The sequence below is a fragment of the Heptranchias perlo genome, chromosome 3 (genome assembly GCF_035084215.1).
Source record: "Heptranchias perlo isolate sHepPer1 chromosome 3, sHepPer1.hap1, whole genome shotgun sequence".
NCBI lineage: Eukaryota > Metazoa > Chordata > Chondrichthyes > Hexanchiformes > Hexanchidae > Heptranchias > Heptranchias perlo.
Window position 1 is genome coordinate 38,780,863 of NC_090327.1, and position 26,001 is coordinate 38,806,863.

At 46.4% G+C, this 26,001-nt stretch overlaps 1 protein-coding gene across 4 annotated transcripts in view; it reads right to left on the reverse strand.

The window, feature by feature from the left end:
* LOC137312488 (KAT8 regulatory NSL complex subunit 1-like) overlaps window positions 1-26,001 on the reverse strand; it is a 201,835-nt gene that overhangs the window by 13,565 nt on the left and 162,269 nt on the right. For 3 of the 4 annotated variants that reach the window (XM_067979045.1, XM_067979040.1, XM_067979035.1), the window contains exons 3-8: window positions 21,068-21,277; window positions 17,916-18,046; window positions 17,514-17,718; window positions 16,493-16,658; window positions 15,414-15,581; window positions 11,013-11,156 (exon numbers count right to left, since the gene is read on the reverse strand). In XM_067979045.1, the coding sequence (XP_067835146.1) occupies window positions 11,013-11,156; window positions 15,414-15,581; window positions 16,493-16,658; window positions 17,514-17,718; window positions 17,916-18,046; window positions 21,068-21,277 (1,024 nt within the window). The remainder of the gene's footprint in view (window positions 1-11,012; window positions 11,157-15,413; window positions 15,582-16,492; window positions 16,659-17,513; window positions 17,719-17,915; window positions 18,047-21,067; window positions 21,278-26,001) is intronic. The other variant, XM_067979051.1, reaches the window with a different exon arrangement.

A 26,001-nucleotide genomic window follows, 5' to 3' on the forward strand; every position in this document is an offset into this window, starting at 1 on the left:
AAGGGGTCAATAACCACAGATTTAAAGTGATTGGTAGAAGGATTAGAGCACAAATGAGGAAAACATTTTTCACCCAGAGGGTGGTGGGGGTCTGGAACTCACTGCCTGAGAGGGTGGTAGGGGCAGAAACTCTCAACTCATTTAAAAAATACCTGGATGTGCACCTGAAGAGCCGTGACCTGCAGGGCTACGGACCAAATGCGGGAAAGTGAGATTCGGCTGGGTGGCTCGTTTCTCAGCTGGCGCAGACACGATGGACCAAATGGTTCCCTTCTGTTCCGTAAATTTTGTATGATTCTCTGACTTCCTTTCCTGCAGGTGCGATTGTTACCAACTCTGGCTGTGCGGACACGCACACAATTCTGCTGTGGAATTTATTTCTCCACCTCATTTTCTCCTTTCCTGAATGTGCCACAGCTTCATGAGCCCCAGAAACCTCCTTTTTAATTTGTTCTTAGGATTTGGTCAACCCCATGATTGAATTCATTTTCACAACATGTCATGGTGGGATATGAACTCGCAGCCTCCAGATTGCTAGTCCAGTACCCTAACCACTACGCTGTTGTACTCTTTCATGTTTGAGTACCGATGGTGAATGTCTGCCGGGTATTTAATTGTGGGGACCTGTTGTCTCCTCTTGTGCAGCCCCCCACTTCCTTCACCCCACCATTGCCACTCATGCCTCCAGCCATCTAGGCCCTAAGCTCTGGAATTCCCTCCCCAAACCTCCTCACCTCTCCCCTCCTTTAAGCCTCTCTCTCTCACTAAACCTTTGGTCACCTGTTCTAATGTCGTCTTCTTCGGCTCGGTGTCAATTTTTGTCCGATTACGCTCCTGTGATGCGCCTTGGGACGTTTTACTACGTTAAAAGCGCTATATAAATGTAAGTTGATTTATGTTAACTTCTCAGTACGGGTTACTGGATGGTGATAGCAATGGCCTGATTATACTCTCCTGATCGTGCCAGAATCACAACTGACATCAGTTAACAAAACAGAAAGGAGGAGTCAATCAGGCCTATTTAACTGCACGTGTGTGCGTTTTTTTGTAGGGTGAGCTGCTGATTCAGAGGGTTTCTTCCAAACGCCACTCCACGAGGTGTGCATGGTGATTGCAGTATGTTTAATGATGCACAAGGATATCACACACAGTTGCACACCTCTTGGAGCTGATTTTTGAATGGAAAAGTTGTGTGTTGATCATTTCCCCAGATTATGTAAGGAAAGCCTGGGTACTTTCAAAGGGAGTCGCCCCTGGGAAGCTGGAATAGGAAACAAGTTAATGACTGTTCAATGTTGGCTCCAAATCACGGTATTCTTGTGTGAAATGTTCAAATTTTTACAGTTAAAAATAAATAAGGCAGACTTCAGAGTACTGTTATTGTCAGATACTTGATTAGTTGTTCTTTCTGAGAGAAGTAGAGAATTCAAAAATGTCTTGGGGGGTGGGGGGGAGAAATAAGATGTCCCATTAAGACAGAAAAAAAACAGGAGTTGTGAGTTTGTCCGACTCCCTGAATTTATGGCCTGCCATGATATAAAAGCTGGGATATGCTGTAACTGTACAGATGATCATGTCGTGGTAGAACCCAGTAAAATCTGACTCTAGCTCCAGTCCATAATATGGACTGAACATTCATAGCTGGGGTGAGCAACCAGCAGCATCTGGGCTCCTTTGTGGCTGAAGCAAGGCTCTTCGTTATACAGCTGAGTGGACTGCAAGGGTGTGGGGTACGGGGAGAGGGAAGAAGAGGGGACCGTGAGGGTGGAGGAGAGGGGACCGCGAGGGTGGGGGAGAGGGGACCGCGAGGGTGGGGGGTGGTGAAGGAGAGGGGACCGCGAGGGTGGGGTGAAGGAGAGGGGATCGCGAGGGTGGGGGTGGAGGAGAGAAGATCGTGAGGGTGGAGGAGAGGGGACCGCGAAGGTGGTAGGGGAGGGCGATGGGGGCGAGAGGGGACTGCGAGGGCGATGGGGGCGAGAGGGGACTGCCAGGGTGCGGGCGGCGAGAGGGGACTGCCAGGGTGCGGGCGGCGAGAGGGGACTGCCAGGGTGCGGGCGGCGAGAGGGGACTGCCAGGGTGCGGGCGGCGAGAGGGGACTGCCAGGGTGCGGGCGGCGAGAGGGGACTGCCAGGGTGCGGGCGGCGAGAGGGGACTGCCAGGGTGCGGGCGGCGAGAGGGGACTGCCAGGGTGCGGGCGGCGAGAGGGGACTGCCAGGGTGCGGGCGGCGAGAGGGGACTGCCAGGGTGCGGGCGGCGAGAGGGGACTGCCAGGGTGCGGGCGGCGAGAGGGGACTGCCAGGGTGCGGGCGGCGAGAGGGGACTGCCAGGGTGCGGGCGGCGAGAGGGGACTGCCAGGGTGCGGGCGGCGAGAGGGGACTGCCAGGGTGCGGGCGGCGAGAGGGGACTGCCAGGGTGCGGGCGGCGAGAGAGGACTGCCAGGGTGCGGGCGGCGAGAGGGGACTGCAAGAGTGGGGGTGGCGAGAGGGGACTGCGAGGGCGGGGGCGAGAGGGGACTGCGAGGGTGGAGAGAGAGGGGACAGGAAAAGAGAGGGTGGGAGGAGTTGAGATTAGGGAGAAATACGTATAATGAGAGAGGGGGGAGGGAAAGAGGGGGGCGAGGAAAAGAGAGGAGGGAAAAAGGGAGGGAAAGAGGGGGAAGGAATGAGAGGGGGGGAGGGAACAAAGGAGGGGTTGAGATTCGGGATAAATACATATGAGAGAGGGGGGAGGGAAAGAGGGGGCGAGGAAAAGAGAGAGAGGAGGGGAAAAGGGAGGGAAAGAGGGGGAAGGAATGAGAGGGGGAGGGAACAAAGGAGGAGTTGAGATTAGAGAGAAATACATATAATGAGAGAGAGGGGGAGAGAATGAGAGAGGGGGGAGGGAATGAGAATGCAGGGAAAGAGAGGGGGAGGGAACAAAGGAGGAGTTGAGATTGGAGATAAATACATATGAAAATACAGAAACCAAGACTGGAAATGACCAGCTGGTCCATCGAGCATGTTCCATATTATCATGGTACAATATATGCGCATCATGACCCCCGTTCTTTGCCGCTTCTCCCTCTCCTCCACGCCCCCCCCAAACCAGCCGCACAATCTCCTTGGAGCCTGAAAACCAGGAATCACAGAGGAAATTAACTTAGTTTGTCTTGTTTTTAACACCTTGTTGAAGTATTTGTAGCTTTTAGTTGGTAGTTGATTTCTTGAAATTTGCAGCAAATTCAAGTCTGTGATTTAATGCGTTATGTCTCGATCCCTTTTCAGCCAACTGATGAAAATACCCACAGCCCTTACAAACTATGAATTTCTGATTCAAGGTTACTTCAGTGACCAAACTTATATAAACTGACTTTATAAATCTATCAACTGTAAAGTAAAAAAGTCCATAAAATTTTAAGTTTTCTACCTATGTCCCTGCAGGGACTGAATTTGTTACTCCACTTCCACTAGCTGCTGTGCATAAAGAACTGTTTCAGATTCAGAAGCTGTATTTTGCCCACTTCAAAATATCAAGAGTGTATGAAAATCAACAAGAGCTGTTAAAGTAATAAACAAAACCGCACAGTGCAGTTATGTGCAGCAGATGAAGGCGATAAACATTGCAGTGTCAATGTGTAATGCAACTTCTCCTCTCCCTAGTGCAACTAACAGACCTGGGGTTCACACTACTCGTCTTTGAAAGCTGCGAGGGTCTTGGACAATAGTCAGAGTTGTACTTTTCCAGAGTGTGATTTATCACATTCCCTGGTTGAGGTCCTTTCCTCCTCAGTCTTGCTGTCAGTACCTCACCCAAGTGGCCATTCTTCAGTTGTGAGTCAAGACAATGAGTGTCAGCAAGCTATTTGACTACTGGTGAGTTTGATCCTGTTCTGACCAATGGTCCAACTATTCACACTTTTGTAGCAGGGGTCAGTGAACAGTGATCAGAACCGGGGGTATTGAGGCCAATTGTAGTGCCCGTTGTTGACCTGGCTGACATCAGCTAGCCCAGTAGATCAAGGATACAGCCTGGGACCTTCTGGTCTATATCGCTTAGTATTACACAGGGTAGTGGAAGAAAGAAATAATTTGCATTCAATCCACTGAGTGCCCAATGAGATCTCAGCTAAATCAGAGGGTAAGCATTCCTGAGACACCACTGGGTGCCAACTAGCGGGAAGCTTAACAGCAGCATTTCTGGAAGCCTGGTATTAAGTCACCTGCTCTCTCAAGCACAGAAGGTGCTTGACATAGTGAGATTTGAATGAGTAGGAAACAGATTTTCTACCTGTTCCCTGTGTAGCGGTCATTGTGAAAATAGTAAACAATTTTACAACACCAAGTTATAGTCCAGCAATTTTATTTTAAATTCACAAGCTTTCGGAGGCTTCCTCCTTCGTCAGGTGAACGATGTGAAAATGAAATCCTCGAGATGAAATCGCATTTATAATTCACAGAACAATGCTTGGTGAGTCCAGACAGTTTTTTCAACTGCCCGTTGCCAAGGCAATCAGTGTGCAGACAGACAGGTGTTACCTGCCAGGTCTCACAGAATATACAAATCACCAAAAAAAAACAACAAACAAAAAAAAAACAGAGATAGAGAGGTAGAAACATAGAAAAGACAGCAACTGACCCGTTATATTAAAAACAGATAACATTTGTTCGCTGGTGGGGTAATGTGTAGCGTGACATGAACCCAAGATCCCGGTTGAGGCCGTCCTCATGGGTGCGGAACTTGGCTATCAATTTCTGCTCGACGATTTTGCGTTGTCGTGTGTCTCGAAGGCCGCCTTGGAGTACGCTTACCCGAAGGTCGGTGGATGAATGTCCATGACTGCTGAAGTGTTCCCCGACTGGGAGGGAACCCTCCTGTTTGGCGATTGTTGCGCGGTGTCCGTTCATCCGTTGTCGCAGCGTCTGCATGGTCTCGCCAATGTACCATGCTCTGGGGCATCCTTTCTTGCAACGTATGAGGTAGACAACGTTGGCCGAGTCACAGGAGTATGAACCATGCACCTGGTGGGTGGTGTCCTCTCGTGTGATGGTGGTATCTGTGTCGATGATCTGGCATGTCTTGCAGAGGTTACCGTGGCAGGGTTGTGTGGTGTCGTGGACGCTGTTCTCTTGAAAGCTAGGTAATTTGCTGCGAACGATGGTCTGTTTGAGGTTGGGTGGCTGTTTAAAGGCGAGTAGTGGAGGTGTGGGGATGGCCATAGCGAGGTGTTTGTCCTCATTGATGACATGTTGAAGGCTGCGGAGAACATGGCGTAGTTTCTCCGCTCCGGGGAAGTACTGGACGCCAAAGGGTACTCTGTTGGTTGCGTCCCGTGTTAGTCTCCTGAGGAGGTCTATGCGATTTTTTGCTGTGGCCCGTCGGAACTGTCGATCGATGAGTCGAGCGTCATATCCCGTTCTTACGAGGGCGTCTTTCAGCGTCTGTAGGTGTCCATCGCGTTCCTCCTCGTCTGAGCAGACCCTGTGTATTCGCAGGGCCTGTCCATAGGGGATGGCCTCTTTGACGTGGTTAGGGTGGAAGCTGGAAAAGTGGAGCATCGTGAGGTTGTCCGTGGGCTTGCGGTAGAGTGAGGTGCTGAGGTGCCCGTCTTTGATGGAGATTCGTGTGTCCAAGAAAGAAACTGATTCTGAGGAGTAGTCCATGGTGAGCTTGATGGTGGGATGGAACTTGTTGATGTTATCGTGTAGTCTCTTTAGTGATTCCTTGCCGTGGGTCCATAGAAAGAAAATGTCGTCGATGTATCTGGTGTATAGTGTTGGTTGGAGGTCTTGTGCAGTGAAGAAGTCCTGCTCGAACTTGTGCATGAAAATGTTGGGGTATTGGGGTGCGAATTTGGTCCCCATGGCTGTTCCGTGTGTTTGGGTAAAGAACTGGTTATCGAAGGTGAAGACATTGTGATCCAGGATGAAGCGGATGAGTTGTAGGATGGCTTCCGGAGATTGGCTGTTGTTGGTGTTGAGTATTGATGCTGTTGCAGCGATGCCGTCATCGTGGGGGATACTGGTGTATAGTGCCGAGACGTCCATCGTGGTGAGAAGTGTTCCTGGTTCAACTGGTCCGTGGGTACTGAGTTTTTGTAGGAAGTCTGTAGTGTCGCGACAGAAGCTGGGGGTTCCCTGTACGATGGGTTTCAGGATGCCCTCGATGTATCCAGAGAGGTTCTCACACAGGGTTCCGTTGCCTGATACGATAGGACGTCCGGGTGTGTTGGCTTTGTGTATCTTTGGGAGGCAGTAGAAGTCTCCCACGCGGGGAGTACGTGGGATGAGAGTGCGTAGGATGCTTTGAAGGTCTGGATCGAAGGTCTTGATCAGTTTGTTGAGCTGGTGGGTGTGTTCTTTGGTCGGATCTGCGGGTAACTGTCTGTAGTGTTCCTGGTTGTCCAGTTGTCGGTATGCTTCTTTGCAATAGTCCGTTCTGTTCTGTATGACCATGGCTCCTCCTTTGTCCGCTGGTTTGATGACGATGTTGCGGTTGGTCTTGAGAGCGTTGATGGCGTTGCGTTGTGCTCGGGTGACATTCTGGACTGTCTTCTGAGTGCGGCTGATGAATCTGGCATTGACGCATTTCCTGACAGCTTGAGCATACATGTCCAGCTGAGGGCAACGACCCTCCGGTGGAGTCTAGTTTGACTCTTTCCTCTTCGGTTGCTGTACCGCGGATCCCTCTGTCTGCTGTTCCGGATCATCGATTGTCTCATTGGGTTCGCTGCTGAAATCTTGGGGTCCCTGAAATCTTGTCGACAAAGCCAACACACCCGGACGTCCTATTGTATCAGGCAACGGAACCCTGTGTGAGAACCTCTCTGGATACATCGAGGGCATCCTGAAACCCATCGTACAGGGAAACCCCAGCTTCTGTCGCGACACTACAGACTTCCTACAAAAACTCAGTACCCACGGACCAGTTGAACCAGGAACACTTCTCACCACGATGGACGTCTCGGCACTATACACCAGTATTCCCCACGATGACGGCATCGCTGCGACAGCATCAATACTCAACACCAACAACAGCCAATCTCCGGAAGCCATCCTACAACTCATCCGCTTCATCCTGGATCACAATGTCTTCACCTTCGATAACCAGTTCTTTACCCAAACACACGGAACAGCCATGGGGACCAAATTCGCACCCCAATACACCAACATTTTCATGCACAAGTTCGAGCAGGACTTCTTCACTGCACAAGACCTCCAACCAACACTATACACCAGATACATCGACGACATTTTCTTTCTATGGACCCACGGCAAGGAATCACTAAAGAGACTACACGATAACATCAACAAGTTCCATCCCACCATCAAGCTCACCATGGACTACTCCTCAGAATCAGTTTCTTTCTTGGACACACGAATCTCCATCAAAGACGGGCACCTCAGCACCTCACTCTACCGCAAGCCCACGGACAACCTCACGATGCTCCACTTTTCCAGCTTCCACCCTAACCACGTCAAAGAGGCCATCCCCTATGGACAGGCCCTGCGAATACACAGGGTCTGCTCAGACGAGGAGGAACGCGATGGACACCTACAGACGCTGAAAGACGCCCTAGTAAGAACGGGATATGACGCTCGACTCATCGATCGACAGTTCCGACGGGCCACAGCAAAAAATCGCATAGACCTCCTCAGGAGACTAACACGGGACGCAACCAACAGAGTACCCTTTGGCGTCCAGTACTTCCCCGGAGCGGAGAAACTACGCCATGTTCTCCGCAGCCTTCAACATGTCATCAATGAGGACAAACACCTCGCTATGGCCATCCCCACACCTCCACTACTCGCCTTTAAACAGCCACCCAACCTCAAACAGACCATCGTTCGCAGCAAATTACCTAGCTTTCAAGAGAACAGCGTCCACGACACCACACAACCCTGCCACGGTAACCTCTGCAAGACATGCCAGATCATCGACACAGATACCACCATCACACGAGAGGACACCACCCGCCAGGTGCATGGTTCATACTCCTGTGACTCGGCCAACGTTGTCTACCTCATACGTTGCAGGAAAGGATGCCCCAGAGCATGGTACATTGGCGAGACCATGCAGACGCTGCGACAACGGATGAACGGACACCGCGCAACAATCGCCAAACAGGAGGGTTCCCTCCCAGTCGGGGAACACTTCAGCAGTCATGGACATTCATCCACCGACCTTCGGGTAAGCGTACTCCAAGGCGGCCTTCGAGACACACGACAACGCAAAATCGTCGAGCAGAAATTGATAGCCAAGTTCCGCACCCATGAGGACGGCCTCAACCGGGATCTTGGGTTCATGTCACGCTACACGTTACCCCACCAGCGAACAAATGTTATCTGTTTTTAATATAACGGGTCAGTTGCTGTCTTTTCTATGTTTCTACCTCTCTATCTCTGTTTTTTTTTTGTTTGTTGTTTTTTTTTGGTGATTTGTATATTCTGTGAGACCTGGCAGGTAACACCTGTCTGTCTGCACACTGATTGCCTTGGCAACGGGCAGTTGAAAAAACTGTCTGGACTCACCAAGCATTGTTCTGTGAATTATAAATGCGATTTCATCTCGAGGATTTCATTTTCACATTGTTCACCTGACGAAGGAGGAAGCCTCCGAAAGCTTGTGAATTTAAAATAAAATTGCTGGACTATAACTTGGTCTTGTAAAATTGTTTACAATTGTCAACCCCAGTCCATCACCGGCATCTCCACATCATTGTGAAAATAGGAGGTGTGCAAAACAATAGATGTGGAAAAAAAAGCAAAGTTTCAAACTGTCAGGCAGTGGTCTTTCCAAAAACATTTAAACAAAAGTTCTATCAAAGCTTGCAGTGACTGAGCAAAATCCTGTTTGGATTGTGGATTTTTCCAATTTTTCATCTTCTTGTCCTGAAGATACTGACTCTCATTGGGCGGAGCATCAGTTGTGCCTCCGAGTCAGTGCGATCAAGCCCCACTCCATAATCCAGGCCTTGGTGGAAGTTCAGTCTTTTGGTTAAACTGAGGCCCTGTTCAGGTAGATGTTGAAGGTCCCGTGGCACTACTTGAAGAGGAGAAGGGAGTTCTCTGGTGCCCTGGCCAATATTATTCCCTCAACCACCATCACCAAAACAAATTAACTAATCATCCATCTTATTTGCTGCTTGTGGGATCTTGCTATGTTCAAACTGGCTGCCACATGTGCCTACAAAACTGCACTTCAAAAGTAATCTAAAATAGCTTCAGGGTGTCTCAAGGAAGTGAAAGGTTCTCGATCATCCAAGTTCTTTTTATCTTCACTGTTCCCTCGCCTGTGCCTCACTCAAATAAGCATTCTTATGACTAAGCCTACATAGGTCATGTTGGCAAGAGTTTCGGCTATAGGAAGCATCACAGCTGAAACCTGATTCTGTCCTCAGCTGATATCCACACATGCGTACTTTGTGCAGAGGTCATGAGAAAGCGACCAGGACACGAACCTAGAGTGATTTTTTTCTTTCGCAGGCTAATCTAATTTTTAGGTTCCAAATGCTGCCCGGGCTGAAATCAGCTAACTCGGCACAGACAGTGGATTGAGCTTTTAGTCCGTAGAGTTTATAGTCCGTATATAACCCAGTACCACATCAGATGGTGTCCTAACCCATGAAGGGGAGAGGTGAACTGTGAGCTATCCTATATTCAGAACAAAATGGTTAGGTGCTTAGATATCTCTTTTTCCCCCAGTTTTAGCCAAATGTTCAATGCTGTTCAGCAAACAATGAGAAAAAAATGGAATTCAAAACAGAAATAAAGACCCACAAATGGTCTCCAAAAAGACCGATTTCAGACACATATGGTGTCCTTTGGGCCTACTTCACTGGACAGCATGCCTGCTCAGTTTGCAGATTTAAGAGAACGCGTAGGGCACCCTGGAGAAGCATGATCACCCACAGAATCACGAGCTCTGTTGAAAATGGTTGATAAACACAGCATCCCTCAATGGTTGATAAACACAGCATCTGGTGAGGTACTGGGCAGTACAGAATTCTAATGCTCGATCCCCCATCTCTGGGGCAGCAGCTCCGGTGCGACAATAGGACTCAGTACTCCTGGTCTAGGGAAAGAGCAAAAGTTATGCCCGATTTCAGCTCCTGTCCACTAGCCCTTGTTGGAAAGATAATGTTTGTGTGCATGCCGCTCTGTATTACTTATAAAATAAATCTTCTGTGGCCATGCTCATGGTGAGTCAAAGGATATGATGAAGTGTTATGTCTGACAGCTTAAGTGTGACAGAAAGTAAGTTTGTTGCTCACAGCAAGTGTGTGTTGTATGCAAAACTTATTGATATATTATTAGGGCACACATTTCCTGTCCACAAACTTTACTTCTGGCAGTCAAGATTTTTTGTCACGCTTTTCTGTCAACATTTACCATTGTAAAATTACTATGTCAACATGGCAATAGAATTGCAATAATGACATCAGAAACTTGCTCCATCAAGTGGCCTGCAACTCCATTGTTCCATGATTCTATCATAACCCAATTTTGCTATGTCAACCGTCACAATGGGGTTGCAGGCCACTAGATAGAGCAAGTTTCTGATGTCATTATTCCAATTCTATTGCCATCTTGTGTATAAAAAAAAGACCTGTATTCATCAACTGGCCATGAGCAAAACCACAGATGATTTACTAGGATTACAGATAGATATATTTTTGGACCAGAACAGAATCAAGCTCAGTGGTGATGCCCTTCACTGTTGAATAGACTGTTACCATTCACTGTCTGGGCTCAGAGACAAAGAATGGTCATTTGGGTGAGACACTGGAGGCTGGCCATAGAGTTACAGCATTCAGGAAAGGAGGGGAGAAAAGTTGGAAGAAGAGGGATAAGGAAGGAATATCAAAAATACGGCAGAACCAGCCTGATCAAATGCAAAAACTGATTTTAGAAACAAATGGCAGAAGTGAACTAACTGGGTTCTGATCACTGACAATCAAATAAAATCCTACCAGGAACAATCTACACTACTCAGTGAAATCATCATATTGGGCATTTCTGCACAGCCTCTATTACCTAAGTGGACAGAAGGTCTCTGCTTCTTTATCTGTGTGTTGAGCTTTTCTGTAAAAGGATCAATCTCTGATTTGGAGGTTGGCTGCCAGTGATCCAGTCGCCGTTTGAAGACCTTTTCCGATGTGCTCCTGCTCTGCACATATTCTGAGGGGGAAATAAATAAATCTCACAGATCAGAATAGATGAGGGAGGTCATTTGACCCAACTAGCTTATCCTTTCATAGAAACCTACAATCTCTTCCATTGCAACATGGGAAACTACCCTACCCAAGACCCTTTCAGGTCCCCAGAAAATGTATAAATTCAGATTTTGCAACACATTAATCCTATTTTCTTGGTCAAATCTTCCATCACTTTTTCTCTTCCAATAACAACCAGCATTTATACAGCACCTTTAATGTAAAAAAAATCTCAAGGTGCTTCACAGATAGGCAGGAGGAAAATGGATGGTGAGAGATTAGGAAGGGTGACTGAAAGCTTGACTGAAGAGAAGGGTTTTGAGAAGGATTTTAATGAAGAGCAGGGTGGAGAGGTTTAGGGAGACAATTACAGAGAGTAGGACCCAGGTGGCTGTAAACTCAGTCACTAATGATGGGGTGAAGGTAGTGGGGGAGATGCACAAAAGGTGAGTTAGAGGAACAGAGTATTTGGGGCTGAGATCAACTAATTCAACACAGACTAGGAATCAAACCCAGTGCCTTCTGGTCTGTATGGCTCAGCTTCATTTACATTTTTAAAAATCTACTCTTCTCATGCAAAACACATGTCAGGATTTTGGGCATTGGCCCAATGTCCAAAATCCTTTCACACAAGAACAACTTGCATTTATGTAGCGCCTTTAACGTAGAAAAATGTCCCAGGGCGCATCACTATGTTCCAATGTAATCAGACAAAAATTGACATTGAGCTAAAAAAAGGAGAAATCATGAGGTGTTATGAGAAGAATGGTCAAAGGTGGGTTTTAAGAACATAAGAAACAGGAGCAGGAGTAGGCCTTACGGCCCCTCGAGCCTGCTCCGCCATTCACTAAGATCATGGCTGATCCTTGACCTTAATGCCAATTTCCCGCCCTATTTCCATATCCCATGATTCCCTTAGAGTCCAAAAATCTATCAATCTCAATCTTGAATATATTCAACAACTGAGCAACCACAGCCATCTGGGGTAGAGAGTTCCAAAGATTCATAACCCTCTGAGTGAAGAAATTTCTCCTCATCTCAGTCCTAAATGGCCGACCCCTTATCGTGAGACAGTGCCTCCTAGTTCTAGGCTCTCCAGCCAAGGAAAACAGCCTCGCAGCATCTATCCTGTTAAGCCCTCTCAAAATCTTATATGTTTCAAATAGATCACCTTTCCCTTGAGGAGGGTTTTTAAAGGAGGAGAGGGAGGTGAAGCGGTTTAGCGAGAGAATTCCAGAGCTGTGGGCCAAGAAGGCTTTAGGCACAGCCGCCAATGGTCAGGACAAACATGTACACATAAAATTAGGGCCTAGCAAACATCTTCATTCCCATTTGTTTGGCACAAAATGAACCATTTAACCTGCAATCCTGGCCAAGCAGCAGCAGCTAGTGGTTCAAATGCCTCTGAACAAGTTAGGTAAAAAGCTCATTCAAAAATGATCAATCCACACATCAACATCTCCACGCCTGAGGAGGTCTGGGTGGTGCAGCAGATGAGAACATGAGTCTCATACACTTGTGAGTGGGCCTGAGTCCAAAGCACAAACCACCCACTGATTTGGCATGAAACTGAAAGTCTTAAAGATTGGAAAGGAGTGGCTGGAATGATAAGTACTGCTGCAATAGAGGATGATCCAGTTTGTCGTTAGGATTAAACAAAACTGGTGTGAGAGTAGACAGAGCATATTCTATGTTGTACCTGACTTGGTAATGGGGCAGTGTAGAAAGAGGTGTACTCTGCACCTAAGCCCTGTTGTATTTCTGATGTGGAGATGCCGGTGATGGACTGGGGTTGACAAATGTAAGGAACCTTACAACACCAGGTTATAGTCCAACAGTTTTATTTGAAAATCACAAGCTTTCGGAGGCTTTCTCCTTCGTCAGGTGAAGTGACATTCCTTACATCTGTTGTATTTCAATATAGATAAGTATGAGGTATTCATTTTGGCAGTAAGAATAAGGAGGCCACATACTGCTTGGATAATAAGAGTCTAAATGTGGTAAGGGGCAGAGGGATCTGGGGGTACAGATACACAAATCACTAAAAGTAGTGATGCAAGTTAAGGCCATTTAAAAAAAAATCAAACCATGCACTGGGGGTTATTTCTAGAGGAACAGAATTGAAAAGCAGAGAAATTATGCTAAAATTGTATAGGACCTTGGTTAGACCACACTTGGAGTACTGTGAACCCTTCTGGTCTCCATATTATAAAAAGGATATAGAGGCATGGGAGAAAGTGCAAAAAAGATTTACTAGGATGATACCAGAACTGAGAGGTTATAGCTCTCAGGAAAGACTGAGCAGCCTGGGGCTCAAAAAAAAGACCGAGGAGTGACCTAATGGAGGTCGTTAAGATTATGAAAGGATTTGATAGGGTAGACGTAGAGAAGATGTTTCCACTTGCGGGGGAGACCAGAACTAGGGGACATAAATATAAGATCGTCACTAATAAATCCAATAGGGAATTCAGGAGAAACTCCTTTACCCAGAGAGTGGTTAGAATGTGAAACTTGCTACCACAAGGAGTAGTTGAGGCGGCTAGCATAGATGCATTTCAGGGGAAGCTAGATAAACTCATGAGGGAGAAAGGAATAGGAGGATATGCTGATGGGGTTAGATCAAGTAGGGAGGGAGGAGGCTCGTGTTGAGCGTAAACACCGGCATGGACATGTTGGGCCGAATGGCCTGTTTCTGTGCTGTACATTCTATGTAATTCTATGTAACTGATCCAGGAATGAGGTAGTGTAGAGAGCGGTGTACTATGCACCTAGCCACTGTTGTACTTGACCTGGGAATGGGGCAGTGCAAAGAGAGGTGTAGTCTGCATCTAAGCTGTGCTGTACCGGACCTGAAGAAAGGCTCGAAAAATTGAAGGCTTTTTCACTAGACAAAGCAGGCTTAAGGAAAATTTAATGCAGAATTTCAAGATCGTGAATGGTTTTGAAAGGGTAAACATGAAAGATTGTTTCTACTGGATGACTGATCAGCAAAGAGGGCAGTCTCAAGATCATCATCAGAACAAAGTGGTAAGTTAGAAGATTGTTTTCATTCCAAGTGTTAGTAGAACATGGAGTGTTTCACAAGTGGTTATTGAAGCAGAGACTAGAAGAGGAAGAATATAATATGATATGGGGGCAGGGCAGGGAAATGGGATTAGATCAAAGAACTCAACTTTTTTTTTTAAGTAGGTTACAGGTCATCCTACTGATACTTCTTGTTTTCCCTCTCTTCCCCTTCATTCTGACTATTAAAATGTTTGTCATCTTTCATTTTTATAAGTTCTGATATAGGGCTGTACAGTTGAAAGCAAAGATGCTGACTGACCTGCTGAGTGTTGCCGGCATTTTCTGTTTTTGTATCAAATTTCCATAATTGGCAGTTTTTGCTTTTTATTGGTGACCTTCTGTTGGAATTTCTATAATTCTATGGCCTAGGAGTATTTGATGGGACATGTAGTGGGAGGTTGGTTCTGCATCTAACCCATGGTACAGTTGACCTGGGAGTGTTTGATGGGACAGCATAGAGGAAGCTTTACTCTGTATCTAACCTGTGCTGTACCTGCCCTGTGATTGTTTGATGGGACAGTGTAGAGGGAGCTCCACTCTATCTATTTACCTCCTTTAATGTTCCTTTCCTTCTACAAGCTACAGGTTTTTAAAACCAAGTTTGGCATCGTTTAATCAATACATTTTCTCCTCTACTTATGTCAGCTTCACTCTGTTGGTTACACTCTCGCCTCAGTCAGGTTGTGGGTTCAAGCCTACGACGGACTGCAGCGCATAATCCAGGCTGACACTTCACTGCAGTACTGAGGGAGTGCTGTATTGTCAGAGGTGCAGTCTTCCAGAAGAGACGTTAAACTGAGGCCCTATCTGTCTATAGAGTTGGATGTAAAAAAAAACTATGCTCTGTTCGAAGAAGTACAGGATATTCTCCCGGTATCTTGGTTGTAATTCGTCCCTCAACCAACATCACCAAAAACAGGTGATCTGGTCATTTATCTGAGATGCCTTTTGTAGGACCTTGCTGTGTTTAAATTGTGTTTATCCACAGAACAACAGTGACTGCACTTTAGAAGTATTCAATTGATTGTAAAGTGCCATGGGTTGTCCTCAAGGTGCCAGATAAATGCAAGCTTGCTGTTTCCAATCTTACTGGTGTCGTGCAATGTAGCTCTTCATCTATATACCTCAATTAAAAAAAAGTGAGCTGACAACTTACTGGCTGACGAGAGGAGGGATGAGGCAAGTTTTTGACAGACTTTCTTTGCAGAGTCCTGGGGCTTCTGCTTCACTTGGGGCAACGACTTCAAAGACTTCAATTTCTGAGGTGGTTTCTGATGTTCTTCCTGTTTGAGTAAAGCTTCAAAGTGCACGTGAAGAGGTGTGTCTGAAAACAAAACAACAGTCAATCTCACCAAAGTGTTTACCCCTTACAAACACCACTGGCATTTAAGAATCTCATTTATTACACTCAATGCATCAACAAGGTACAGCAGCCAAGTAGCTGCGGTACTGGACAAGCAACCTGCGACTTCAAATTTCACAAGGGCAAGTTGGGGAAACTGAACTCAATAAATCTGGTCATTTGTAGGCTGGCAACAGACTGTCATAAAAACCCAACTGGTTGACGAATGTCTTTCAGAAAAGGGAACCTTCTTACTCCACATGGTCTGGTCTACACGAGACACTAGTCCCAAACCATGAGGCTGACTCTTAATGTCACCAGGGCAACGAGGGATGGACAATAAATGAGCCTTGCCAGTGTTGCCCACATCCCGAACAAATGAAAAAAAGGTAGGATACACAGTTAATATTTCCAACTACTGGAGAAATCCTACGGTTACATTCAGTGTGATGGAAAACCTTCCTGTTTCTTTGCCGTTTCATATTATTTTACCCAGCTCAATGAAGTTTACTCCTGCAGTGTGTCTCAATGGGGTACCACCTCCAATGGCGATTCTTCAGGTGTGAACCAAGACTGTGAGAACTGCAGGAGATTTGAGTGTTCACAAGATAAATATGGACGAGGGAGGCAATTCATCCCATCCTAGCCCACTCATCCAAAATAAAACTACACACCCTCCCCCCGTAAAGATGTGGGGGGTGGGGGAGGAAGAAAAATAAAGATTACTGAACACAAAAAACAAGGGCAGAAAATAGGAGGAAAAAAATAGTGGGAAGCTGCACATTTAACTTAATACCAAAGACATGGGACATTTAAAAGAAAGGGGATTAAAAACCCATGAAGGCTAACTGCAATTACTTTTGAATATAATAGTAACATTGATACACACTCACCTTGAGGAAGTGACAGTATGGGGTGGTAGCAGGGCTCCATTATGGCCACACGTTCCTGTGGAGGCAGGCTGGGCTGATCCATAGTTTGCATCAGTGTTTTGGAGCCACATAAAATGCACACGTTGGGCCAGTCACAGCTACACTTAACGCTGAGAGGGCGCTGGGCCTGCAAAAACGGACCACATGGTATAAGTGCTTCTGTACCTTCGTATACACTGTAGCTGCATCAGATATGAGGACTACATTAATTACTATTGTCAACTGGAATAAAGTTTGATACGTTAACACAATCTTTTTCTTTTTTTCTCTCCTCTCCTCCTGAAAGTGCTGACTCATGCTGGGGTCTGCTTTCGCAGCCAGTGGGCACCCTCTGGTACAGCTATTTTGCAGGCATGAGCCTAAACAAGCAAGTGTAGACAAGCTATTTGATCATTTGAGATCACAGCCAAGCCCACTTCTATCCTCATCCAATATGCACACGTACACATATCCCAGCAGAGATTGGTTCATAGTGGTCACACTTGGGAACTCTGCAACTTTCCTCTCTCTGTCACACAAACGCCAAATATAGCATCCCGACTGCAGCCTCGACTGAGATTGGCTAATTTAGCACCAATTGGCGAACAAATCTGGGATCTTCCTGGTCTGTATTCATAATCCTACTCAGCCACTGGACTGGGGAGAATGCCAGCAAGCGATTGGTCTCTTTCTGCTGCTGCTTTTCTACAATCCAGTTTGGTTCTGAGGGCGGGCAGGTCACTTCCCACAGCCAAGTAACTCTCCACACATGCTCTCAAGTTTGCCCCTCCCTTTGATAAGGAGCTGACTCATGCTTGGGAAAAATTCCGTGGACACCAGCAGTCTTTGAAGAACGGTCACTTGAATGAGGTACCAGAGGGCTGCTGGTGTCCATGGAATTTTTCCCAAGCAAGAGTCAGCTCCTTATCAAAGGGAGGGGCAAACTTGAGAGCATGTGTGGAGAGTTACTTGGCTGATAACAGTTAGCGAGAGTCACACATACCTTTCTGCCGAGGTAACACGCCAGGTTAGATCTGACCAGCCTCCTCTTCCTGTACCTCCGGACAGGACGAACTCTGGCAGCAACACAGCTGTTGTCCGGTGGTGATGGAGGGACGGTAAGACAATCCAGTCGCTGTCTTTTACTCAGGATTTCCTCTGTGTCTGAGCTGTCCAGTGAACTGTTGTCCAAAGGACTGGAATGCAAACTGTAATATTAAAAGTGGAGATAAAAGCCGGTGAGGCAACTGATGGGATCATTCCCAATCTTTTAAAAAAAAGTATTATATACACAATTGAAATCGGTAACAAAATGCTAAATGTTGAGCGGAAACAACAGTGCAAAACACTTCTACGTCCTTTTTAATCCCAGCCACAAGGACCTGTACAATGCAAAATAACTCACCTATTCAGCAGTCCATTTAGTTGCCGTGGCGGTGTGCAGACTTTAGACAGTAGTGAAGAGCTTGAGAGGGAGCTACAGGAAGGGCTGGAGGGGCAGATGAGGTTTCCCAGAGACTGTGTAAGGCGAGAACTCTGAAAGAGAAAAGAAACACGTTGTCTTGGTTGCCTGTTGTTGATGAATAACAACCAATTCACTCGCAAAGGATTTTTTTTAAATTGCAAAGAAATGAGAAGGGATTTTCACTCTCAATATCACTTTTTTTTTTAAAAAAAGGACAGGTTGATGGTTTTGCTTGAACAGCGCATGCTGGCTCGGAGGGGCTACACAGCCTTGACCGCGAGCATATCATTGAGTGACACTTTCAGTCAGCTGATCAGATACAGGCACACGAGCAGCACAGGCAGACTCGGCAGCACACAGCCTGCTCACACTCTTGGCTGGGAGATGATGCATTTGCAAAGGGTCAAGGAATCTAGAGAATTGAAAACATTTTAGTAAATTAAAATGAAATATGAGCAACTGTAGGGATCTCACTTCGCCAGCAAATAAAGTTTAACTCGCACAGGGCCGGAGGTTCAGCTCACTTGGAAATGAAATCTAGAAAGTAATGGAATTACACAGTGGGTCAAGACAGCTTCTGGAAGAGAAAGGCAGGTCTGGGATCTTGAAGGGCCTCCATCCAATCCGTAACCTGTCAATTTTCTCTTATATGCTGGCGTACCTGCTGCATATTTTCAGCAATTTCTGTGTTTTCTTTTAGGAATCAAGCATTCACATTCCATTTTAAAAAGGCTGTACATTTCCCATTGATGCCACTAGAGGTCTCTTTGAAGACTGAAGTCCATGGGATAAACAACTTAAAAACAGCCAAGTAAATATAAGGCTGCCACAAACTTTGCCCCACCTCCCATTACCTTTCCTCTCTGGAAGGGAACAATTTCTGCTGGGATATGGTTCCACATACTGCAGCACCCATCCGTCGTCTCACCTTGCCAATCGTTCTGTAACATATGATTCTAAGGAGATGTATGAGAGTCGCTGATGTTGCCTCCCTCTCCAGGTCGAGGGACTAGCACCTGCACAACACTAACTGAACGAAGTGACTGTGAACATGTTGTGTGGGCAATCCAACACACCAGTACTTCGTTAGTTGAATCTCCACCCACCAAGTGTCAGCATGAAGACTTTCTACCGCCTGTTTCAAAGCACTCAGGTTCACAAAATACAAGGGAGAGGAAGGAGCATTGCTGCTGGGTTTATGCAGCATTTTGGTACTGATATGTTCCATGAAATTCAAACCTACTAAAAAAAACTACACATAAAAGCTCCTTTGCACTAACCTCCAGCCCCACATCTCAGCTCAAACCCTCCCCTCGTCTAATAATAAAAACAGAAAATGCTGGAAATACTCAGCAAGTCAGGCAGCATCTGTGGCGAAAGAAACAGAGTTAACGTTTCAGGTTGATGATCATTCATCACAGCTCGAACCTCCCCTCTTCTAAATCTGTACGACTGTGCGCTTCCCATCTTCTCCCCCAGCCCAGTCACCAGCAGAGCCTTCAGCCATCACAGTCAAGCTCTCTTGCAGCTCTTTCTCTGAACCCCTCTGGCCTCTCACCCCACCAGTAAAAGCTGTCTTGCAGCATCCTCCATCAACTACGCCGTTAGTCACCTGTTGTAACCTTCTCCCGATTCCTGCTCAGTATCTCATCAGCCCCATTTCCACCCCATATCCCGCCTTGAGATGCTGAAGGTGCTACGCAGGAGAGATTGTCCCCTTGAACATTACCCAGGTAACGGAAGAGGGAAAAGGGGCAGAGGCCCATTGCATCAGGCTTCCACCCTCATCGTGCTGCCCCAGATTTCCTGGCACTTCCCCACTGGACATGCACTTGTATTCTGTTGTAAGGAGGTGGGAGAGGCATTGCAGGCCTTCCTCCTCATTTTTCTGTGCATCCAAGCTTTGGGCCTCCCAGTGAAGGAGCACTGGAGGGCACTGGCCCTTGAACCCCCCACGAACTGGGAAGTCTGCAGCGTCGTGGGGGCAGGCTGAAGACATGAAGGCAGGAGTTCAAATTTTTTTTTTTTTAAGGTACCCCCCTCCCGCCCTGGCTCCAGGACAATTTGAAGCAACCAGAAGACCCCGATCATAGCGGACAAGAGCGCTGCGCTTAAAACGTACCCTCGTAAGTGCCAGCTGTTGTTTTACTGTTGGGTGGTTTTCACGGTTTAAACGGACATAACATGATTTTTTAAAAAAAATCATTCTCAGGATGTGGGCATCACTAGCAAGGCTGGCATCTACTGTCCATCTCTAGTTGCCCTGAGGGGGTGGTGGTGAGCCTTCTTACATAAGGGCATAAGAAGTAGGAGCAGTAGTAGGCCATACGGCCCCTCGAGCCTGCTCCGCCATTCAAAAAGATCATGGCTGATCTTCGACCTCAACTCCACTTTCCGCCTGATCCCCCTATCCCTTGATTCCCCTAGAGTTCAAAAATCTATCTATCTCAGCCTTCAATATACTCAATGACTCAGCATCCACAGCCCTCTGGGGTAGAGAATTCCAAAGATTCACAGAAGAAATTCCTCGTCATCTCAGTATTAAATGGCTGACCCCTTATCCTGAGAGTATGCCCCCTAGTTCTAAACTCTCCAGCCAGGGGAAACAACCTCTCAGCATCTATCCTGTCAAGCCCCCTCAGAATCTTATATGTTTCAATAAGATCACCTCTCATTCTTCTAAACTCCAGACAGTATAGGCCCATTCTACTTAATCTCTCCACATAGGACAACCCTCATCCTAGGAATCAATCCAGTGAACCTTCATTGCACCGCCTCTAAGGCAATTATATCCTTCCTTAGATAAGGAGACTTATACTGACACCAGCTTCTGAATTTTCAGGTTTTTTTTACAAACTGAGCTCAAATTCTCAAACTGTCATGGTGGGATTTGAACTCACGTCTTCTGGATTGTTAAACTACTACACGAATGTATCCTCCGCTGATCAATACACTTTACAGAAATCCAACAGACACTGTCAGTGCCATAATAATCCAATAGACCAATTAAAATTGCACTAAAGCATAGAATATTTTTTTTAAACTTCAGAAACATTTTGGACTACCAACATTTCGAACTCTTGATCACACACCTGTTTATCAATGTTCCGCAAGAGGAGAGATGGGCTGCAGGGAGAAAGTTCGCATTTGTTATTGGCGATAGGGACTTTCACTTCGGCAGACAAGGAGTTGGAGTATGTCTCAGGGCCTTGCGAGCCGACTGCCGAGGACGTCGTTACTAACCGGCACTGGTGCTTCATCAGATCTTCTGGCAACTGAGCGTCACCAAGGACAACCGGGCCCTGGAAAAAGAGAGAAAGTCAAATCAATCAAATCTCTCCAATTAAGCCTCCTTGCAGACAGTGCCATAAATTTGCTGGGACACAGCAGAGTACACAGAAATCAAGTGATCTTTTTAGCCCTCGTGAGTACTCATACTCAGTACTGGATACAGCAAAGGCAACATCTCGACTCTAGCGCTGAAGACTTGTGCTCCAGAACTAGCTGCACCTCTAGCCAAGCTGTTCCAGTACAGCTACAACACTGGCATCTACCCGACAATATGGAAAATTGCCCAGGTATGTCCTGCCCACAAAAAGCAGGACAAATCCAATCCGGACATTTACTACCCCATCAGTCTACTCGCAATCATTAGCAAAGTGATGGAAGGTGTCGTCGACAGTGCTATCAAGCAGCACTTATTCACCAATAACCTGCTTACCGATGCTCAATTTGGGTTCCATCAGGACCACTGGGCTCCAGACCTCATTGCAGCCTTGGTCCAAACATGGACAAAAGAGCTGAATTCCAGAGGTGAGGTGAGAGTGACCGCCCTTGACATCAAGGCAGCATTTGACCGAGTGTGGCATCAAGGAGCCCTAGTAAAATTGAAGTCAATGGGAATCAGGGGAAAACTCTCCAGTGGCTGGAGTCATACCGAGCACAAAGGAAGATGGTAGTGGTTGTTGGAGACCAATCATCTCAGCCCTAGGACATTGCTGCAGGAGTTCCTCAGGGCAGTGTCCTTGGCCCAACCATCTTCAGCTGCTTCATCAATGAACTTCCCTCCATAAGGTCAGAAGTGGGGATGTACGCTGATGATTGCACAGTGTTCAGTTCCATTCGCAACCCTTCAAACAATGAAGTAGTCCGTGCCTGCATGCAGCAAGACCTGGACAACATCCAGTCTTGGGCTGATAAGTGCCAGGCAATGACCATCTACAAGAGAGAGTCTAACCACCTCCCCTTGACATTCAATGGCATTACCATTGCCGAAAATGAACATCCTGGGGGTCACCATTGACCTGAAACTTAACTGGACCAGCCATATAGATAATGTGACTACAAGAGCAGGTCAGAGGCTGGGTATTCTGCGGCGAGTGACTCACCTCCTGACTCCCCAAAGCCTTTCCATCATCTACAAGGCACAAGTCAGGAGTGTGATGGAATACTCTCCACTTGCCTGGATGAATGCAGCTCCAACAACACTCCAAGAAGCTCGACCCCATCCAGGACAAAGCAGCCCACTTGATTGGCACCCCAACCACCACCTTAAACATTCACTCCCTCCACCATTGGTGCACCATGGCTGCAGTGTGTACCATCCACAGGATGCACTGCAGCAACTCGCCAAGGCTTCTTGACAGCACTTCCCACACCCGCGACCTCTATCACCTCGAAGGACAAGGGCAGCAGGCACATGGGAACAACACCACCTGCATGTTTCCCCTCCAAGTCCACACCATTCTGACTTGGAAACATGTCGTCGTTCCTTCATCGTCGCTGGGTCAAAATCCTGGAACTCCCTCCCTAACAGCACTGTGGGAGTACCTTCACCACACGGACTACAGCGGTTAAAGAAGGTGGCTCACCACCACCTTCTCAAGGGCAATTAGGGATGGGCAATAAATGCTGACCTTGCCAGTGATGCCCACATCCCATGAATGAAAGAAAAAATCTTTCCAGCTCCTCTGTTAAATGTCCACACAAATTTATTTGTCATTTTGTCCCTGCAATTTTCTCCCACTTTTCTGTCCTCTTCTTGTTGATTCCCTCAGCACCAGCAGACATCCAGCACCTTGGCCACATGCCAGGTGAGGATGGGCACCCATCCCATCCCAGCTCATTCACCCCGAAGTCCATCCCGTCAAAGCACGAGTGTTTTAAAAAATAATTCCAGGGTTTTTTGCTCCAGTTTCTGACCTGGATGTCCAATCCACATTTTGATCACATCTGGTATGAAAAGTAACTTCCAGCCATCATTTCTAAATTTGCCTTTTGTCAGTTTCAACCTTAATGCTCTTGTCCTATTGTCACCAGTTAACATGATGTAGTGTCGCTGGATTGAAGTTATCTACATCTTTTACTGTCTTAAATATCTCCACAGATCGCCAGAAAAGCCAAAATTTCTGCAGTCCTTACTCATGACTCAGTTCTCTGACTCCATAGATTAATCTTTGGCACTCTTCTGCACCATTTCCAGGGCTTCAATGCCTTGCACATGTCTCGATGATTAAAACTGGACACATACTCAAGGTGCAGTCTGACCAGAGCACTCTGCCACTGTCTAATTTAGGTTTAAAATTAACTCGAAGTAAATTGAGTGTTGTTGCTGAGCTGTGTACACCAGAACTACCCAAACTCAATGGTTGGATTGTGTTGAGTCACCTGGCATCAACTGTAAGGATTCCTACTCCTGAACATGAATCAGCAAGTGATCCCTGCTGGGAAATGTATAAGATTGGGCTGAATTGCAATGCCCCCCACCATGGTCAAACGTCCTGATGACCCTTGTGTATATGAAGAACAGTTGCTTGGGAGAAGAACTGGATTTTTTTGGCGGGGAGTAGGGGGTGAAGGAGCGATTAGATACAGAAGACTATGGGCTTGTATCCAAGGAAGAGTCAGCACCTTCAGGTGAGGAATTGAGAAAACTGGAGTGATACAATAGCTAACCCTGCACAAAAGGAACAGAAATTCAAATACTTCGGAGTTTAGATGTAGAGAAAACCCCACTTAACAGTGATGAAAATTGAATGCTGACAACCTATTAACAAATAATTTAAATGCAATGGCTCCACTGACGTCATGAGCTGCAACAGAAAGCCTACACTCACCTTCTTGGCCCACACCTTTGAGTCATTTACAAATAGCAGCAGAGCATTAAGACTGAATTACTGTCACAGCCATTTAATATCTGCCATCTTACAGAAGCAGGATCACAATCAGCGATAGACTCTCAAGCCTCTCTGGTGTACCACATGCTGCACCAAGGACTGGTTGGACAAGGGCCGGTGTCCATTCCAAACTTGCTCCAGTCATTACAGGCAGTGAGCAAAGCCCATATATTGTCCTTGGGCTTATGTAGTGTACCGGCACCAACATACCATTGGAAAATCACACTCATGTAGTGTGACACCAATGTCACGAGGAGGGGAAGGGGGGAAATCACATATTGTTTATCGATACCAACACACTTTTGGAAAAAGAAAATCACACTTGTAGCATGACACTAATGCTATAGTAGAAGAGGGGGGAAAATCAAACTTCTACTGTGCACTAGCACCAACATGCTACAGTATAATCATATTTATGTAGTGCACTAGCACCAACACACTATTTGAAGGGGGGGGGGGGGGGGGGGGAGTAGAAAAAAAGTCACACATGACATGCCAGAACCAACATTGACTACAAAACTGGTCACACTTATGTAGTGTGCTGGCATCAACACATTATAGGAATATCAGACTTAAACTAACATGGTTTAATGTTGTGTGAACTCTTAATTCATCATCTTTAATTGCTCCCACCACTATCATTGACAGTCAGAGACCTGTAACCACCAGAATTACACAGCTCGAAACAGACAAAATCTGATGGGTTTTTGTTATGGTTCAAGTGAACATAGTTAAAAATTCTAATGAGAGCTGAGCTTCCGACCTCATATCATCTCTCTCACAAAGATTGTGGACTTCTACCTGCATAATATCACCTGTCTCCACCCCTGCCGTAGCCCATTTGCTGCTGAAACCTTATCCATGCCTTTGTTACCTCCAGACTCAACTATTCACATGTTCGCCTGGCCGGCCTCCCATCCTCTACCCTCGATAAACTTGAGCTTATCCAAAACTCTGCTGCCCGTATCCTAACCCATGCCAAGTCCCGCTCACCCATCACCCCTGTTCTCGCTGACTTACATTGGCTCCCGGTCCACCATTGCCTGCATTTTAAAATCAAATCCCTCCATGGCCTCCCTATCTCTGTAATCCCCTGCAGCCGTACAATCCTACGAGAATTCTGCGTTCCTCCAATTCGAGCCTCTTGTGAAGCTCCCACTCCCTTCAACTCACCATTGGCGGCCGTGCTTTCAGCCCTCTCAGTCCTATGCTCTGGAATTACCTCCCTAAATCTCTACAGTTCTCCACCTCCCTCTCCTTTAAATCAATCTCTTTGTCCAAGTTTTAGCCACCCCTCTTAAATATTTTTGGCTCGTTTTATGCATGCAGGTTGTTGTTAAAAACATGAAATGCAAAATATTTAACCGGCTGCAACTAGCCAGCAGATTTAAGGCCTAAATTATTATAACAAGAGGTGAGGATGACACTGATAACAATGACACCGATATTTCCTGGTCATGATAATTCCCCTTCTAACATTTAGAATCATTGGGAAACATTTCAGTTGAACACAACTGCACTCAAAATAGGATATCTCTTGCAATATTCAACAACAACTTGATTTTATATCGTGACTTTAACATAGAAAATCTTTCCAAGGCACAAGTGCGTGATGAATTTAAACAACAAAGACACGCACTTGTTCAAGCATTAGATATTGCATAACCTTATTAAGGGAGGGGTGATTTTATTTCAACAGTTTCATGAAACAACTGCAAAAGAAAAAATTGATTCAGGAATTGTTAAATCAGTTGTCCTGGATGAACATGGAAAGAGAAAAATCATAGTTCGATTCCCATTCTGCACTGAGATTGCTGACCTCAGCCACTGCAGCGATTGAGGCGCTACAG